The following is an 18,716-nucleotide window of genomic DNA, read 5'->3' as shown; positions in this document are numbered from 1 at the left end:
ATTATTAACTCAAATATATAATTTAATCCATGCTAAATAATTAAGTAATTTTCATAGTAAAAACAAGATCCTCATATTTAACTATTTGTAGATTTTAGTTCCCAAATATTTATATTTGCATCATCACCACCAGTAAAAATATATTCGGTGTCAGAAATATTGCCAAAGATTGAACAGTTTAATTCATAAACATCATGTGCATGCTTTTGCAAAGCTTCAATAATCCAGTGCTTCTCGTCTTCCTTATATACAACCAAATTACCATCGGATCCACAAGAAACGACTTTTCCTGATGTTTTGCTCCATGAAACCGAATAAATAGCACCTATATGAACTTTAGGCAAAACTGTTTTTTGAACCCAAGTTTCCTCAGAAGACACAAGAATAGGCATCACATTCAACTGGTCCTGAGCGACAAGTTCTCGTTGCCATATTCTAATCGTCTGATCATCAGAAGAAGAAACTAATACATATTGAACTACAAAAACATAGAATATAATAATAAGTACCAAGTCTCGGATTATGTGATAGTCCACTTTCAAAATCAATACACCAAACCGTACTATTGTGTCCAGATAAAGTTGCGTAACATTCCCAGTCATCTTGATTATCTTTCCAAATTTTAATCGTGTTATCATAAGATGCAGATGCCAATCGCTAGAACCAATAGGTTAATATAAACATATAGACAAAAATATAAAGACTTCATCCTCAGGATGCCATAAAACCATCTTTACATCTTGTGTATGTTCCTGAAGCACAGATAAACAATCAAATTCATTATCTTCTTCAGCTATAAAAAATGATTAGTAATATATATGTGATATTACATATAGCAACCTTCCCAAATCCAAACACTTTTATCTCGAGAACATGTTGCAAGCAGCCCACCATCTGATGACCATGCAACACTTTTTACCTCACTTTCATGTCCTTCTAATGTTGCCACGCATTCCCATTCTGATTTATCTTCGCAATCAGGTTCCCAAATACCTACTGTACCATCGAAACTAGCGGTTGCAAGAATAGGTCGTTCTTCTTTTACATGAGGCTTCCATGAAACAGACCGAATACTTCGTTGATGATTACCTTCCAATGTTGCTATACAACGACCGTTTTGTATCGACCAAATTTTCACAGTTTTATCAGATGATGCAGAAGCCAGCAAAGGAAGTGTTGGATGCAAAGAAATGTTCCATATACGCTCAGTATGACCAGAAAGTGTCTGTATATGTCGAATATGAGTCATTTTTGTTGGTAATTAGTATATTTATACTAATATGATATACAATTACGTCAGTCGAGGCGAATAATAAAAATAAACGTTTAAAAACAATTATCCTTTACCACGGTATATTCGATGTAAAATAGTTTTCATGAGGTTTACTGCATTGATATAAATATTTCTTATGTTGATTTACATAAAGATTTAAAAAACAATGCTAATCAATGATTCCATATGATTCCTGTTAACACATCATCTACCCACAATGTTTCACGATTGATAGCAGAAACAGCAGTTTGATTAGTTGTCATTGTAGATGGATGGATGCTATATTGGTCTTCGACTGAAACACTAACTGATTTGGAAACGGTTATACCAAATAAACTTGGATCAAAATTTTCCTCTGATTTCTTTATACTCGTAATGACAGGATAAGATGAATGGGAAGTCTGGACACGTTCAAGATCATTAATAATAGGAGAAAACTCGCGTTGTACGTCTTGTGTGAATAATACTTCTCCATGACCTAAAACGGACCATTGATGTGCTTTGAAAAGATTGAGTGGCATAAATTTAATGCGATCATTAGTTTGCAAATAAACATGAATTGGTATAACATGGCGGAATATAATAAGAGTTGCATATTTTCCTTGGTATTGGCCTGAGCATGGAACACGTATGAGTTCTGGGATTAAGACTGCATCTTGAAAAGTGTATTCATCAATGCACTGACTAATATGGATTAAGGAATCTTTCAGTTCCGCTTTAAATAAAGATATAGAAGAATCAAAAGTCTGCTGTTGACCAGATTGATTTAAAAGCTGAAATACTTGTTTAGCTGTCATGTTTTCGATAGATTTTAAGAACATTATTTGTTCCTGATCAAGGATTCGATGCGATAGTCTTTTACCTGGTATCATAGAATCATTTTGTTTATCCACCACGATTTTCAAGCCATTGTGTACATGTGCTTTTACGGCGAAAATACCTACATAAATTCCTGGCTTATACGAATCACTATTTAATTGATATTGTTTCATGCATTCAATATATTCTGCAATTTCAACTTTAGGAACCTGAAGTGACCGAGCAAGTCCATCTAAAATCAAATGCACCTGTGCAAATCGAAATCCATATGATAAATATCGACTACATTCTGCTCGACTTGCATGTTTAACAAGAAACAACATTTGGCCTTTTCCATATAATCTTAGCACCGGCTTAGGTGACCCATTCTCTTGTTTCGTCGTCCGTTCCTTTTTTTGTCCTGTTTTCATAATACCATCATAAAGAACACCTATTTGATCTAACGATTCATGAAGCAGCTCTGCAAGCCGTATAGCAGCTACAATAAATCGCTCTTTAAAGATTAATGAGTAATCAATATTCTGATTATCCGAGGGATTAGATATCTTAAAATGTTCTTTTATAATCGGAACCAAATCCATAACACTTTTCCATGAACGACTAACTTTGTAAATCCAACAAAAAACAGGATGATCTATGTCAAATTCATCATTCAATGACTAGTACAAATTAGTGATATTTAATGCCTATATTATTGTTTATACTCGTTCATGATATGTATCTGTAATTTCGTGAGAAATAAACATCCCATCAATTGTCACTAGCATTTTTCCATCGGGATCAAAAATAGCACGCGTAAGGACTACTTTTTGCGCTCGGTCTTTCCTAGCCTTCATTCGGCGAGTTGCCTCAAATGCCAAAACTAAAAGTGCAATACATGCAGCACTTGACTAGCAATAAGTTAGTTTAGCCAAAAAAAAGAAATCATATAAATCACAATAGCTCCAATGAAAATAATGGTACTTGTTTGTGATACATTATTAATGACTATATGACGAAACCGATAAGTTGTACCTAAGGATGCAACCCAATGCATACCTCATTATATGTTAATGGAAGAAATTAAAACATAACGCCAAAAAAGACCTGAAACACTAGCTGCAAGTAAAAAAGAGCACCCCGCCAGCTTGCACCATGCATTTGTCCATTTAGATTGAAGTGAAAAAAAGAGCGTTAACGTGGATACAGTAGCACAAACTGCAATAATAACCTATACAATATTCAGGACATTTTAGTAAAATATATTTTCTCCCTACTGATCCAATTACATATCCGATATTATATGAGGCCATATAATTTGAAATACCCGCTTGACCAGTATAATGCATACCTAAATCCTTCAGACGAAAACCACAAACTGCATTTATGACTCCGTACCACAAATAGCCAATCCCCCAAACGTACCTCCTGCAAGAATACGTAAACAGGATACTTTTTCATTTGTTCCAATCAACAGATATGCCAGTAAAAGAACAAGTATTGGCAGAAAAAAGGAAAGCGCTGTAAACCCCATACTATATGCCAATTGATGTTCTGCACGCCCATCATGAAGAATAATTGCCCGATTGCCAAGAAAATGCATACTCCATATTGCAACTCCCCCCATAGAAAGTGCCGAACATATTAGTAAAGACCTTGTACCATATAAGATATTAGCCCTTAAAATGCATAAAAACACACCAATTAAACACTCCACGCATTGAAGTACGCCGACGAAGCAGCTCAAGCGTTGTATATGATCCAAGCACTGAAATAAAATATGAAATCATTACAATTTTCAGTGAAATATACTGTAGAATATTAGTACTTTATAATTTCTCAATTCTCTCTTAAATCTTACTTGTTCAACCACTTGATCATAGGAAAGCGGTACAGACATATTTTCTTTTATTTTAGTCATTTGATAGGCAAACGCTGCCTTTTATACTTTCAACAAAGTAACGGTGTAATAACGATATATCGATTATATCCGCATACAATTTAAATTTAATAAATATAATGCAATAAAATTACGCATATAATATATACGAAAGCACGTTTAAATAAGAGACGCATTGACTACAAAAAGCAGAAAAAATTGGATTATTTTTGATGTATATGTAGCCCGTGCACAGTGCGTGTGGATCAAAGCACGTACTACGTTATGAGTAAAATCACGTGATACACACATAATGGGTGAATGGAAATGTATAATAATGAACAAAAGACAAACAAACTACATGGATTGGACGTAAACAGCATCCACATATCATCCACGATGTATATTTAGTGAAGTTCTATATATGATGCCAAGTATACAGCATTCGATAAGCAGATGGTAGCGAAATCAGGAAAATAAAGCTAATTAAAAATATAACCAAAAATGTTAGATACATAGAAACAACTTTATACATAGAAACACAATCCACCATAAATAAGCCATTAAATAGCTAAATACTATATGTAATATTCATTCAATAAATCTTTAAAAAGTCCAGACCAAAACCAAACCACATATTTTGTCATTGGGTAATAACTGTTGTAAATGAAAAAGAAAAATCTGGCAAAAACAACAGCTAAAACAGCTTGAATTGCTTAGTTGTTAATATGCGATTAATAATTTCCACGATGTGGTCCACCATAGCCCATATCAGTGTTTTCTCCACCTTCTTGTGGCTGTATATAAGGCTTGCTACAAGAAGTATCCACATAGCCATTGTAACTATTATAATCTTTATGACTATATGAGGGAGCACTACTACTAGTATCACGTGGATGATCATTCCCGAATCTATAATTGTGGGTAATAACTTCATTATACTTACTGATGTATTCTCTCTTTAATTTTTTATGATTATTATAAAGATACCAGGCAAAGAAAATTAAGCCAAATATAAGAACAATAAGAATAATGCCTCCAATGTGGTAATATAATGACCACAAAGATTTTTGTTGGCCATATATATCTGGCTCTTTTCGACCATCGGTATCACCAATACTCCCAATACCAACGTCATTCCACCCATTTGATTTACGTACTGCTAGAATCAAATTTGGATCAATTCCTAAAAACCTGTTTAACATATCTTGAGTCTCGAGCGGTTTATCATAAGGAACCATATGAGACGCATCTTTAATCAGAACATATGTTAAATTCCGATCATACTGGTAATATCCAACAAGTTTATCCATAAACGTCCATTTATATTTTGCAGCTATAGTACCATCCTTTTTACGAAAACCTTTACGCCCATTCCATTCCATCTCACTAATAATACTCTCTGTACCTAGATAATTACAAATAATATCTTTATCTCCACTTAAAAGTTTCAGAAATGAAAACTTATATTTTAAAATGTAATAACTACCTGTACAAAAGAACGTTTATTTCATCCAAAATTTTCGGAAGTAATTCAAAAGATGAAGGTGATCTATGTGTTATAAATCTTTCTGTAACACGAAGATTACATTCTTCCCATAAAATATGCTTATCAGAATCAATATTTAAAGCGTTCATTGTCTCTGGTTTCTTAAAATGTTAATAAATACAAGAAAAAAGGATTAAATTACTCTTAAATATTCAACTAAATAAGGCAATTCACGAGGCCAATTAACGTCGCACGAAGAAGCTCTTAGCCTATAATCATAGATATTAATGCATCTTTTATCATCCCTATATTCAGGTTGAACAATTAGTTCAAGAATGCGATCACATATAGACATAGACTCTTTATCACCAGCACTAATTGCTGTTTTACATGATTGGGTTGCTTCTTCGACTTTTTTTTCAAGATCAGAGCCTTTTTTAACTAATTTATTTTCCACAGCAAATGGCAAATACGAACTATATTGAGCTAAAGGGGAAATCCATCCGTTCCCTATTAAAAGCCCTTTAAGATTATAATGCTTTTATTCTTAGTAATTTCACAAATAACAGTATCCTTATTTACTTTATTATTCTCCTTTTTATTTCTTTCTAATATAGCAGTTGCAATATATGGAATATACTGCCCTGCATAGGATTCTCCAGCTATATAAAGCTATATCTTATCAATCTTTTAAAAGTATTCAATAAACAATTAACAAACATCATCTTCTTTAAATTGAGGAAACAAATCAAAAAATCCGTCTAGAAAAGTAATAAAGTCTTCAGTTGCCTTCATATATAAGCAAAACACCATCTTTTTGTAGTTTGTTTTCACCTTAGGTAGTCCTTCAGCAAAATTTTCTGGTAAACTATAACTAAAGCCCGTTCCTGCCGGTTGATCCACTAATAAATGTTAAAATACAAAATTCTTTTTTACATATTAAAACATACCAAAAAGAACATTTGAGAATTCGTTCCAACCCCCTTGGTTTTCTATAAGCATATTTCTTGCACTGAATTTAAACGGTCCATTCTCTAAAAAAGCACCATCCATAGAAGAGCACCCAGGGCCCCCATTTAGCCATATTACCTAGAATTCTTCAACCAAAATAAACTATATAAAGCATTTTTAAATACTAGTCTTTGTTTATCAATGAGATATCTATTATTTGCAAGTAAGAAGAAAAATGAATTATTATTACGATCATTAGCAACAATATAACTAAATTATTAATACAAAAAGACTAACACCCTTATATATACCCAGAATGAAGCTTCAAATTATTGTTCTTTGACAAATCGGGCAATTTTTCAACATAATAACTTGAATCTATCAAAAATAAGTATAATTCATTAAAGAAACACTTCTTATTATATAAGAACCTAATGCTGCAATAATATGACTTAAATAAGCCCATATAAAGCCTGAAATAATTATTTTCTTCATTATAAAAAGGATCTGATAAGAGATATCTTTTTTGTCGATGATCGGAAATTGTTGAAAGAAAAAAAGCAAAATGAAAATTAAAAAAATACAAAAGATGTGTAAGAAGAAACAATTAAAAAAGCACATAGATTTGAATAAGTGCGCCAATGTTCAATAAAAGAAGTATCATTATCGTGTAGTTTTTTTCGCTCTAGGTTTAAGCTAGAGAAAATTAGAAAAATAAAATAAGTGAAAATAATTGCCTCATCAGCGCCAACTGGGTGAAGCATAATTTTGTTGGGCATCTGTGGTGTATTTGCTTGGTACCCCTTAAGCAATAAATGGATGATTAGAGAAATAAAGATAAACACACCTTGCTCCAGTCATAACTGATAGCATAAGCAAATATGTCACCAGTTCGATTGAAAGCAGTAGATGAAATTGATCCACCTACATTGGTGAATCCTTTTAGTCTATGTTTTGAGTCTTTATCCCTGTAACAGATAAAAAATATAAATTAAAAGTAACATTAATACCAAAAATGAAAAGTTCCATCGGAACCAGCAGTAGCAAAAGTCCCATGCTGTGGATGAAACGAAATATCGTTAACACTATATACATTGGAGCTGTTGCTGGCAAGCCCAGTAGAATCACGATGACATCGAAAAGAAAAATTCAAACTAGTAATAAGTTAGCGATATCTTGTTTAATTATTTAAAGAGTGAAGATAGTTAGCAAGAAATACTAAAAAAGTGTATCTACAACATTTACAAGAAGCAATTATTTGCATTGATATAATATTACCTTGCGTCTTTATCCTCTACATATTGAATCGCACATCGCCCTTCTACACTGCCAATGGCATAGCCATTTGCTTTAACAAAGCATGAAATAACACGTGTTTGGAATTTCAATGGTGATTGAGTCGTCTTAAAAATCGTTGTCGGGTTATTTAGATTAACAACACATACATGTCGATCTGCTGTTCCAATTACCATTAATTGATTAACAACATCCATTGTATAGCATCTCTCAGGGAGTTGAATTGTTCCAATAGGCTGCTGTTGTCTCAAATCCCAATACTTAAGCATTTTGTCCCACGATCCTGTTGCAAGAATATTCCCCATATTGCCACCATCAATAAAGCGACATGATTTGATTGGTGCATCATGTGCTGCAACCTGGACATTTTGACCTGTTTGAAGATCAAAAAGCATGCCTGCTTTATCTGTACCAACTGATGCCACTTTAGTTCCATCCTGCAATGTTTTTTTAAAAGAGAATGTTTATCACCCAAAAACCATTACCTTTGACCAGCAGCATGACAAGGCAGGGCCCTGATGCTCATACATAGCTTTTGGTGTTGTTTGGCCTGACGGCTGAACTTCATAGATCTTAATTTTTTTGTCCCTAAAAATACTTAATAAATCAAAATTAAACACCAAAAAATCCTGCCATGATGAAACTGCTAAAAACTCTGCTTGAGGGGAAAAAGAAAGATCTGAAATACTATCTTCTGGTGGCTGAATAACCTTAAATTGTTAGCTAAAAAAACTAAATCAAATATCAACTTCAATATCATTTTTTAATTCTTGATTGGTGACTGTTGTAGACGTTGTAGAGCCAAATAAAGACGCCATATGTATGCATAGGAGAAAAATGAACCTAAGATTTATAAAAACTCTAGTTTTAACAACTCTAAAATCAATTATAGATTTTTTTGATGTTAAATATTATTTTTGTAGTTGACAATCGTCAAAATTCAACGCGTTTTATTATTTAGCAATCTATGCCTATAAATTGCTTTGATTATAAAATACTGTTCAATAACTCTGCAAAGATATATACAAACAGTTTTATATTTTAAAAAAGCATGTTTTTAATATATCTTTGAGTATATTCTGGCAAAAATTAATAAAAGCTGTTTTTCAGCAGTATTTGCTAGATATTTATTTTTCCAATAGTAATATATATGTCTTCATGTATAATGGACAAAATAATAGATTTGACTTATTGATGTTTCCAGAAAAGTTCTGCAATGCAGATATATTACTAAGAAATACAGTCTTAGCCCTAGCATTGCCCCAAATCAATTCAAAGACACATGCTTGCATCAAAAATAAGCATCTTTGTATATTTATTCAATATAAAAGATTCTTTGGGTGTTTACGAAAGTATATCCTAGTTGCCAAGAAATATACTTTTTCCATATTCCAAGCACCTCTTTTAAAACATATTGTATAAATATTAGAAATAGTTTCTATACATATTCCTTGCAAAAAATACATTTTCATTCAATAAATATTGCTTGCTTTTTTCTACACTTCTCTCTCAATTGATGAGGTTGCCAAGGCAACCCATCTTGATTCGGGTACAATGAAAAAAATTAAATCCCAATTTTTTACACTTATTTAACAAATATATTCTTTTTTATTTGCATTCAAGAAAAGATGTACTTTTGTTTCCTAAACTCACTCTTTTTTTACTTTCTTTTTGAAACTAATATTAACTTTTTTCATTGTCACGTGAATTTTAATATATATTTTCCACAACGATGTTAAAAGATCTCGGTAAAAATTGGCTAGAAAAAAGACCGGTTTAAACAGAAAAACAGTAGAGTTTTTCTATAAAACAAGCAAATATAAAATCTTTTTGAGTTCTGTATAGTTATGGGTATGATTTGTGTTTTTTTCCCGGAAAAAAAAGCTAAAAATTAAGTTGCGACATGCGCAGAATTAAGACGGAAACTTGTTATTGTTGGAGATGGAGCCTGTGGAAAAACATGTTTGCTTATGTAGGGTTTACAGTATTATTTTTCATATTTAAGAGCTAACTGGAGTGTTTTTTCAGTGTTTTTTCTAAAGGATGTTTTCCAGAAGTAAGTAAATGGGCTATATTGAGAAAATATTGTTTGTGGGATTTATACACAAACATTGGGTTTTTTGTCTTCAATATGTTTATTGGTTTCCTAGGTTTACGTGCCAACTGTTTTTGAAAACTATGTTGCCGATGTTGAAGTGGATGGCAAACATGTAGAACTTGCGCTTTGGGATACTGCTGGGCAGGAAGACTACGATCGTCTACGTCCATTATCTTATCCAGACTCACATGTTATCCTTATTTGTTTTTCTGTTGATTCTCCGGATTCTTTAGACAATGTTCAAGAAAAGGTTATTTTTTCTATTTCTGTGTCGACCCTTTTCTCATTTTCTGAATAGTGGGTTCCGGAGGTAACGCATTTTTGTGCAGGTCTTCCTGTTATTCTTGTAGCATGTAAAACAGATCTCCGAGATGATCCAAAAACCGTTGAGGAACTTAGCAAAACGTTTCAACGGCCTGTTACGTCACAAGAGGTTTTTATGTCTTTATATGGTTATTAACTGATTCTAAAAACATTAGGGAGAAGCAATTGCATCTAAAATTGGTGCAGTTAAGTATCTTGAATGCTCTGCAAAAACAAATGAGGGTGTTCGTGAAGTTTTTGAATGTGCAACAAGAGCTGCGATGTGTATAAAGCAGAAAAAATCAAAAAAATGCATTATTATTTAGTTCCTAATCTCAAAAAATGTCATTATTGAAGAAATAAAATACTATTTTTATTTTTTTATCGGTTTTTTTTTTCAGCAGTGAATATAGTGAATAATAATAAATTTTGACAGATAATAAATTGTTTTATATCTTAATCACTATTTCTTTTTCTTTGCTATACAGCACTTCTAAATTTACCTTTTTAATTTTTTTATATCCACTTTTAATTATTTTTTACGATAAATTAGAATATATTAGATTACATAAAATTCTTGTCATCTCAATTGTATACAATATTTTTTGAGTACAGTTACTAGTTATAATTATTTAATTAATTAATTAATGAAAATCATTCTTATTAGCTTCTGATTTTTTTTTTGCCATTCTTTCAGCTTTAAAGGCTTCAAGCCTAGCTTTTAATTCGTGATCTAATTAATTAATCAATTTTCTCTTCTAATTTATAAATGATATACTTGGTATTAAGTCTTCCAACTTTAATGGAGATCTATTAAATGGATCATTCTCTTCACTTAACAAATGACTTTTAATAGTTGCCATATCAACCGTAACACGGCTGCTCGGTAGTATTACTGGGTCTGTCATTAAACAAGCCATAATAGGATCTGTTATTATTATTATTATTATTATTATTATTTTTTAAGAAATTACCTAAAAATTCTTCAGGAATTTCACCAAACTCTTCATTATCTTCTTCTTTTTTCTTCACTTCTTCTACTTCATCTATTAAAGCTAACAGATTATCAATATCGTCCATAGGTTTTGTAGAATATTTTTTAAAAATTTGAGTAGCACGAAAAAATAAATCTTTTTTGTATGAACGACCATCTTTTGCTATTGCAGCAACAAAAGACTTTTTTGAACGCAAATTAAGATATATATCAGCAATGTTAGAAAGAAGTGATTTTGGTTCAAATCGATATTTTTCCGGATTTCGTACTTTTAATTTAGAGCACTTAGGCCCAACTAGTGCATTAATGTTATAATCAAGCATAGCAGCTAAACGATCTGTATAAAAATTAATAACGAAACCACATATTTTATGTTAACCTACCAACAACTTCTGGACAACAAAAAGCATCCGGTATGCTAGCGGTAAATCTTTTTAATAATTCAATTGTTTCAATGGCTAATGACATATACGTTGTTGCATATTTTTCTAATTGAATTAAATAATGACGCTTGTCTTGTCGTTCATTATTAAAAGATATATTTTCTGAAACATTATCTAGTTCTAATTGAAGATTATGTATTTCTAAAAGTTTTGAAAGAGCTTCATCAAGCAAATATGTTGAATCATTAAGCAAAAGAGCAACAAATTTAACAAAGAATTTAAAATTATTTCTGATCAATTTAAGAAAATGAATTTATAAATAAAAATACTAACCGACTTTCTAACAAAAGTTTTTCACGATGGCCAGGATTTTCCCAAATAGCTTTAAAAACTTGCGATATCTGATATCTTATATTAAATTTATCATAAAATTGAGAGGATAATCCAGTTGATTCAACCTCTAGAAAATCAGCTATTGACAAAAAAACAAGGAACATTATATACCGACATAAAATGACATTAATGCAGGTAAAAGATGATGCAATGAAAATGCATTAGAATTAAGTATATCTCCTAAAATTCCGTAAGGATAATTATGTTGCTTTAAAGTTCCGTAAAATAATATTTCTGCCAATTTTGCTTTAAGATAAGGATTTTTGATATAAGATGAGCTTTTAAGAAAAGTAATTATAAATATAACGAGCTCAATAGCCGAATTAGAGATGATTAATTCAGGATTATATCTAATTGAATTAAAAAGTATTATTTTTTATAATGTTGTACTTTGATGTATATAAAAAGAAATCTGCTATTTCTTCTACAAAGTATTCTGGAAGATTTCGCATATGATCATTAACATCTTGAGGTAAAGGAAGTCTTAAATATTAGAATTAATAATAGTGAATGGCATATATACGTTATTATACTTTGTGGATGCTGATGTTTTGGATCGACAAGTCTTAAAAGCCATGATGCAAGCAAACATAAAAAAGAAAATGATTTTGATTGTAAAACGTTATCTAAAAGAATTGCATCAAAACAATAAGAATGCCCTTTTGTTTTATCTATTTGAAGATAAAGTTGTTTCATATTCGAGTTTAAAATAGAAGCATGTGTAGTCTTTAAAAATTAAAAAAAAGAATTTGTAAAAAATCTTACTTTAGTCCATTCAGATTTTTGAGATTCTAAAATATCATATTGTTTTTGTAAATCGTTAATCATTTTCATAAGATGTTCATGATTGTGCATTGCAGTACTAAGACCATAATAATGGTAAGCAACATTTAAGAAAAAAATTTCTGATATAAAATTAGGCGGATCATCGATTCTATCTTTATAAAATATTTCTGACATTTTTTCATCTGCATTTAATTTCGTTTCCTTCATAATATCAATTCTTGGTCTTTTTTTGAAATAATTAATATCGATTTTATCAATCTTATTATCTTAAATAATGTTTAAAATATGAAATAAATACCTTCATATAGCTCACATCAATAAATGGTTCAGAAAAAGTATTTATAATATTAATAATGTTAACAATATATCCATCTGTACTAATTGTTTTAGGATCAACCTTTTTAATGATGAATCATTTAAAACGATTAAAATATTTCATCTTACATGAAGAGCTTTCCTTCTTTTATTTAGCTCCAAAACTCTTGCAAAATATTCAAGCATCTTCTCTTTACATTCAGCAGACGTTCTTATAATTGTATTTACAATATAAAACAATTGATTCTATAATTAAGTGAATCATAATAGGTAAATAATATGTTTTTTGTATACTTGCAACGCTCGCATAGTAAGCCTTAAACTATTTATGGACCCTAATACATCAGTTTGGAAACGCTGTGATGCATTAGAAAAATATAATTCAGATATTTTAGCCTAATAAATAAGTAGATATTCATATGCTGTTAGAACTATACTTGTATAGGCGTAAGACGAAAATATGGACCCAAAATAGAAGTATATTCAATATCAGCAGCTGTACTATTTTCCGGCAACCATCTAGGTAAATGTGTAACCATTAATGCAAATGGTTTAAGTGTTACAAGCTGATTGAATACCTATATTTAAATAAGAGCAAATAATAACTGATTGTTTCTACTTTAATGTATGGCTGATAATTATCTAGAATAGTTTTTTGAGAAAGACGATTGCTTAACTCGATAACCGTTTCGCCAAACAAATCTGCTAATGTTCCTTCTTTGTCGAATTGATAAACTAACGCTTTAATAAAATTAAATGGAATCCCATCGCTTGTATCTAGTTCCTCAAGAAGCTTAGTTGCAAAGTCAACCGGTGGTTGTTGAAGCCTTTAAATATGAGTTGAAACAAAAGACATTAAATCCAATAATATACTCAAACATCTCTGGAAACGTGATTGACAGACCCGAATAACTCACAAAAAGACGTTTAGCCTCTTCAATTACACCCATCTTAGCCTCCACATCTGCCGATTTACGTATCATTTTCTCTATTGCAACAGAACGTTTCCAACATGCAACTAAATAATCAAACGGCCGACATGGCGATGGTATAGAAAGCCTTGTAAGAATAACCCGGTCAAGTGTATCAATACATATAACCGGTTCTTGGAATTAGAAATATTGCATCATCTATATGTAAAGTACTACCCTGAAGCTCATCGATCAGTTCTTGTCGAAGAACAGATAAAAACATATAATTTGGTGTTTTGAAGTATGTTTTTTCCTAAAACCGCTATTAAACTGTGTCTCCAAAACTTTACACAGCTACATCCAGTGTTACTTGTAGTATTTTACTAAGCATCGCCGATTGCCATAGAATAAACGCTTCAATGTTTTCATCATTTTTACTTTCTGCCGAGCGTAGCATCCGTATAGATAATTCTGAGACTATGAAATCTAATATTTCACTTATTTCTGACATATTCCTTGCATTATCAGCCCTGTTTTACCTTCAATAGACCCTAATAAAACTACGTTTGTCCGAGTTTTGAATTTTTAATTTTTAATTGTACTTTTTTAAAAATTTTAAGAATTTCAAAAAAGATCCTTAAGAATCTTTAAAGCCTTTAGCTTATTCCTTTAAAATCACAGCTTATTTCTTAACTTTTCTTAACAAAAAGCCTATTTTTCTTGCTTTCAGCTTAAAAAAAGTTAATCGTTGGGCAGTAATTAAGCGACGACCAGCTAGTATCTAGCACATTTGAAAAAATAGACAAAAAATACACAAAAAATACACGTGCTCATTGCTTTCATCTTTATTATACACTATTACACATAGGCTCAATGCTCAATGCAACTTTTACAATTTTCAGCGAACAATAATATCGTCTCGACTCGGACCGACTCCAACGTAGGCCACCTTAACATTCACAAACTTCTCTATAAACTGAATGTATGCCTGAGCCTCTTTTGGCAGCTCTTCAAACGATTTGCATCCCCTCGTCGTCTTTTGCCATCCCGGGACTGTTTTATACTCAACTTGAACATTTTTGAGCATTTCAAGATCCGCTATCCACGTTATTTCCCAACCACCGCCTCCCCATCCATACCTGAGACATATGGGACCTCTCTGCCCTCGTTCCTGTATGCCACGCCTATCTTAATCTCCGAAAGCCCATCCAGCACATCCAACTTTGTAACCATCAAACTGCCCGTCAGATTTATACACAGCTTTTCACGAAAACATGCTCCTTATACCATGAATATCCATTGATCCAGTCCGAATACCGCAAAAGCACAAGATCCAGCCATCCACACCGTCGCCGCCGCCCCGTCGTCACCCCCCATTCTCTCCCCTCTCGCTGCAGGTGCTCCCCTATCTCCTGCACACATTAGCAAATCTATCCTTCCGTTTTGCCGTGTTTAATCGTCTTTTCATACATCTTTCAACTCTGTCGGAAACGGCCCGTATCCCACCCTCGTCGTATACGCCTTGACCACGCCAATAATATGCTCGATTCGCCGAGGGGACAACCCTAACCCTGTACATACTCCCCCAATCGATGTGTTGGAACTCGTGACATACGGATATGTCCCGTAGTCAATGTCAAGCATGAGTGCGTTTGCACCCTCTACAAGGACCCGCTTCTCCGCCCGGATCGCCGACTGCATAAAGTACACCGCGTCCACAACATGCGGCCGCAGCCGCTCTGCATATCCCTGCTGCTCAGCCCTGCCAAGTTGCCCAGCAACGGTCACCCGGTAACTGTTGCCATGGAAACAACGTTACCACGGAAACGACCGCCGGCCACTCACCCTATACCGCGCGAGCTCTGCCTCGACATCGCACACAAGTGCCCCGCTCCCCCCATACCGACACGCGTGCCACGCAACGTTCTGCCGCAGTAGTCGCTCAAACTCACCGAATGCATATAAGTGATGCACGCGGATCCCGCTTCGCTCTGCCTTGCTGCTATATGCCGGCCCAATGCCCTTCCCCGTCGTCCCAATGCTGTGCTCTCCCAGCTCTCTCTCTCTCAACCTGTCCGCCTCTTGGTGGTAATCGAAAACGATATGTGCTCGATCCGATACAAAAATCCGGTTTTTTGTATCGATCCCTCGTGTTTCCAGCGCATCGATCTCTGAAAAAAATGACGGCAAATGAATAACCACCCCCGACCCAATTAAATTATCGCATCCCGGTGTCACTACGCCTGATGGAACTATATGCACTTGATAACACTCTTTCCCTGTAAAAATCGTATGTCCTGCATTGTTTCCCCCTTGGCAGCGTGCACACAGGTCCGCCTGTGCCGAAAGAATATCGACAAGCTTGCCCTTGCCTATACGAGTGAGCCTTCTAGTGTTTTAGAACCTTCTAGAACATTCTAGAAGCTTCTATACCTTCGTCGCCCCATTGCGAGCCAAGGATAACTGTTACACTGTGGGATGTCAGCCAAAACGCTGAGGGGGGGAGAGAAAGACCCTTTGAGCATTCGGCAACGACACGCGTCGACGGGACACGGGGAGTGAGTGAACTGTGTGTGGCGGAAGTAGTGGGCGAGGGCGGATGTAAAATAGCGGGGAAAAGCATAGACGCGCCGGCAGACAGAATGGCGTCAATTTCTTCGGGAGAAACGGCGGTCGGGAGGAAGCGCGTTGGAAGCGCGGGAAGCCGGGGGCGCCGGGAGCCGAGGAAGCGGATGAGTGGGCGGTGTGCGTGGGCGCGGAAAGACGCGGCGTGCATACGGCGCCAGCGGGGCGAGGGACACCTTGGCCGCGCTGCATGCGGACACTCCTGTGTCCGCATGCAGCTATAGCGCATACAACACGCATATACCGCGCATATACCGCGCATACACTGTGCATACACTGTGCATATATACCGTACCGTATACACTCTACAGTACTCTACAGTAGTACACACAGCACACATATACTGCATATACTGCATATACCGCATACAAGTGCATAAAGTGCATAGGCTGTATACGCGTATATGCAACCGCCAGAGTTGCAGAGTCGTTAAGGGATACGCAGCAGCGCATACACGGGGGACGGCGATGGGCAAAGCACGCAGGCGGAACGAGGCAGCCGACTTCCAGGTAGGTCTCGCTATGTGTTCTCTGTAGCTGAGGGCTCCGAAGAAAGCCAAGCTCAGGGTCGGCAGGGTCAAGCAGAGGCCGCGACAGCTGACAAGCACTCTGCTCAAGGCGAAAAGTAGGACGCAATGCAATAGAGGCCAGAATAACCCGATAACCCGGCAGGCATTAAGATACCGCAACAGTCGATCCTGAACAGCCCTCCGGATGAAAGCGCTGCTCGGAAAGCAGCGCTAATGCGTGCATTAGCGCAGACGAGGCACCCGTCAAGCGTGCAACGCAAAGGTAGATGAGTAGGAGACGAAAACATGCTTATTTGACTAGAAGCACTGAATATGCTTAAGAACCAACTGTGGCGGTCACAGCTTGAACCGACTATGCTTACGCCGGTGGTGAAGGCGGTTGTTCCGCTAATGACGGACGAAACACCAGCGGTACGGACGGCTCTGCGGCAGTTGCTGCAATCAATGTTTTCGGAGAAAGAAGCGTCGGCTGAGCCGCACACGCTTTTTATTGTATTGTATATTCACTCGGGGATGACACATGTCTTGCCGGAAGTGCGGGACGACACAACAAGGGTTTTGCAGTGGCTTCTGGAAATCCAAGGGGAATGCGTTGTGAGGTATGCATGGGACAAGTTTTTGGACACGTTTTGCGTCTTACTTGGGTGGAAAGGCGATGGTAGGCCTTTAGACGTGAGAAAGAGTGTATTCAGGCCGACGTTTTCTCAAGAGTCGAAATTCTGCCACATGAAAGCGCTTGATATTTTCTTGAAAAAAGGGTTGTGTTTTGATGGGCGAAAAAATAAGTCAGCAGTGGTGCCTATGGTGCATTTGCACCAGACAAGATTTCTTTCTGGCATCAGTCATCCGATGGCATCCAAATATCTGGGGAAACCAGCGAAGTCATCGCCGTATTTCTATCTTTCTTTGTTTTCACAGGCCAACAAGGTGTCTAAAAAAGTATACGACGATGTGTCGTCTCGGTCAAGATTATTTTGTTTGTATCTCCCGGGTTTGCTATACTATCTCGAGGCGACTTGGCTTGAATTGTTACCATCATCGGTTGATTCTATGACACCGACTGCATTTGAAATATGCATCCTTATAATATCGATTTTGAGTCTCATAAATCTGGTTTTAGCGAATTTGGAAACAGATAATGTGTTTTTGGAAGAAAATTCAAAAGCATTGCACGATTTCATTCTTAGAATTGAATTTACTATGAGGGGACTTAGAGATAATAGCGAAAGTATAGAATTGCAAAAGTATTGGGCTCGAAGTGGTTTATTTAGAGAGTGATTTTCTCAAGAATATGGTTGGTCGCATAGGTTAAATCATTATGGCCTTTATTTAGTCATTTTGGGTTTATTCTACGTATTTTTTGGGAACAGCTTAATGATATATTGTATTTAACTAAAAAAGCTAGTGGTTAAGAAAATTTAAAAATATTTTCTGAAATTTGTTTATTTATAAGGTGGTTTTAGCATATTGAGTCATTATCTTTGTAAACAACAATGTAAAATACATACAAAAACATTACTTTTTGATAATGGTGATAAAATACATATTTATACAACTAGAAACAAAACAATTTTTCTTAATGTAAAACTAAGTCTTTCATTTGCGGTTTGTAGCCATTTAGCCATTTTTTACGCATTTGAAGAATTTTAATAATTATGTTTTAATGAGTAGGTCAAATACCAAAATACTTCTA

The 18,716-nt window shown here is 34.8% G+C and overlaps 9 protein-coding genes across 9 annotated transcripts; 2 read left to right on the top strand and 7 right to left on the bottom strand.

Annotated features, from left to right (window-relative positions):
• Positions 1-77: 77 nt before the first annotated feature.
• Positions 78-1,249, bottom strand: T551_02520 (uncharacterized protein; the record flags this gene model as incomplete). Its single annotated transcript, XM_018374783.1, has 4 exons — positions 78-463; positions 510-657; positions 705-793; positions 841-1,249. 4 exons carry the CDS (start codon positions 1,247-1,249, stop codon positions 78-80), a joined length of 1,032 nt encoding a protein of 343 aa, XP_018229005.1.
• Positions 1,250-1,446: 197 nt separating this feature from the next.
• On the bottom strand, positions 1,447-3,992 carry T551_02519 (uncharacterized protein; the record flags this gene model as incomplete). The annotated part of the gene is made up of 8 exons (XM_018374782.1): positions 1,447-2,751; positions 2,797-2,982; positions 3,030-3,130; positions 3,179-3,302; positions 3,349-3,422; positions 3,470-3,726; positions 3,773-3,882; positions 3,933-3,992. The coding sequence occupies 8 exons, from the start codon at positions 3,990-3,992 to the stop codon at positions 1,447-1,449; spliced, it is 2,217 nt and encodes a 738-aa protein (XP_018229004.1).
• A 692-nt stretch (positions 3,993-4,684) lies between these two features.
• T551_02518 (uncharacterized protein) lies at positions 4,685-6,912 on the bottom strand (the record flags this gene model as incomplete). The annotated part of the gene is made up of 9 exons (XM_018374781.1): positions 6,822-6,912; positions 6,702-6,768; positions 6,576-6,660; positions 6,390-6,528; positions 6,160-6,341; positions 6,022-6,111; positions 5,642-5,977; positions 5,440-5,600; positions 4,685-5,390 (listed from the first exon to the last, which is right to left on the bottom strand). The coding sequence occupies exons 1-9, from the start codon at positions 6,883-6,885 to the stop codon at positions 4,685-4,687; spliced, it is 1,830 nt and encodes a 609-aa protein (XP_018229003.1). The 5' UTR covers positions 6,886-6,912.
• Positions 6,913-7,053: 141 nt separating this feature from the next.
• T551_02517 (RNA export factor GLE2) lies at positions 7,054-8,504 on the bottom strand (the record flags this gene model as incomplete). Its single annotated transcript, XM_018374780.1, has 8 exons — positions 7,054-7,086; positions 7,128-7,193; positions 7,238-7,358; positions 7,401-7,544; positions 7,669-8,123; positions 8,172-8,274; positions 8,320-8,396; positions 8,436-8,504. The coding sequence occupies 8 exons, from the start codon at positions 8,502-8,504 to the stop codon at positions 7,054-7,056; spliced, it is 1,068 nt and encodes a 355-aa protein (XP_018229002.1).
• A 1,029-nt stretch (positions 8,505-9,533) lies between these two features.
• Positions 9,534-10,413, top strand: T551_02516 (GTP-binding protein rho1; the record flags this gene model as incomplete). Its single annotated transcript, XM_018374779.1, has 6 exons — positions 9,534-9,537; positions 9,583-9,658; positions 9,715-9,836; positions 9,883-10,034; positions 10,083-10,217; positions 10,264-10,413. 6 exons carry the CDS (start codon positions 9,534-9,536, stop codon positions 10,411-10,413), a joined length of 639 nt encoding a protein of 212 aa, XP_018229001.1.
• A 318-nt stretch (positions 10,414-10,731) lies between these two features.
• Positions 10,732-14,380, bottom strand: T551_02515 (ubiquitin-ubiquitin ligase UFD2; the record flags this gene model as incomplete). The annotated part of the gene is made up of 17 exons (XM_018374778.1): positions 10,732-10,820; positions 10,866-11,015; positions 11,062-11,418; positions 11,465-11,754; positions 11,798-11,924; positions 11,969-12,207; positions 12,248-12,340; positions 12,381-12,583; positions 12,623-12,901; positions 12,942-13,040; positions 13,088-13,204; positions 13,253-13,354; positions 13,396-13,536; positions 13,578-13,785; positions 13,832-14,063; positions 14,107-14,182; positions 14,228-14,380. 17 exons carry the CDS (start codon positions 14,378-14,380, stop codon positions 10,732-10,734), a joined length of 2,955 nt encoding a protein of 984 aa, XP_018229000.1.
• A 387-nt stretch (positions 14,381-14,767) lies between these two features.
• Positions 14,768-15,570, bottom strand: T551_02514 (adenylosuccinate synthase; the record flags this gene model as incomplete). The annotated part of the gene is made up of 4 exons (XM_018374777.1): positions 14,768-14,967; positions 15,009-15,106; positions 15,157-15,281; positions 15,340-15,570. The coding sequence occupies 4 exons, from the start codon at positions 15,568-15,570 to the stop codon at positions 14,768-14,770; spliced, it is 654 nt and encodes a 217-aa protein (XP_018228999.1).
• Positions 15,571-15,871: 301 nt separating this feature from the next.
• Positions 15,872-16,316, bottom strand: T551_02513 (adenylosuccinate synthase; the record flags this gene model as incomplete). The annotated part of the gene is made up of 3 exons (XM_018374776.1): positions 15,872-16,040; positions 16,079-16,258; positions 16,303-16,316. The coding sequence occupies 3 exons, from the start codon at positions 16,314-16,316 to the stop codon at positions 15,872-15,874; spliced, it is 363 nt and encodes a 120-aa protein (XP_018228998.1).
• Positions 16,317-17,335: 1,019 nt separating this feature from the next.
• Positions 17,336-18,673, top strand: T551_02512 (uncharacterized protein; the record flags this gene model as incomplete). Its single annotated transcript, XM_018374775.1, has 3 exons — positions 17,336-18,297; positions 18,357-18,427; positions 18,477-18,673. 3 exons carry the CDS (start codon positions 17,336-17,338, stop codon positions 18,671-18,673), a joined length of 1,230 nt encoding a protein of 409 aa, XP_018228997.1.
• Positions 18,674-18,716: the final 43 nt, after the last annotated feature.

Source organism: Pneumocystis jirovecii (assembly GCF_001477535.1).
Source record: "Pneumocystis jirovecii RU7 chromosome Unknown supercont1.11, whole genome shotgun sequence".
NCBI lineage: Eukaryota > Fungi > Ascomycota > Pneumocystomycetes > Pneumocystales > Pneumocystaceae > Pneumocystis > Pneumocystis jirovecii.
This window is presented reverse-complemented; position numbering and strand designations above follow the sequence as displayed.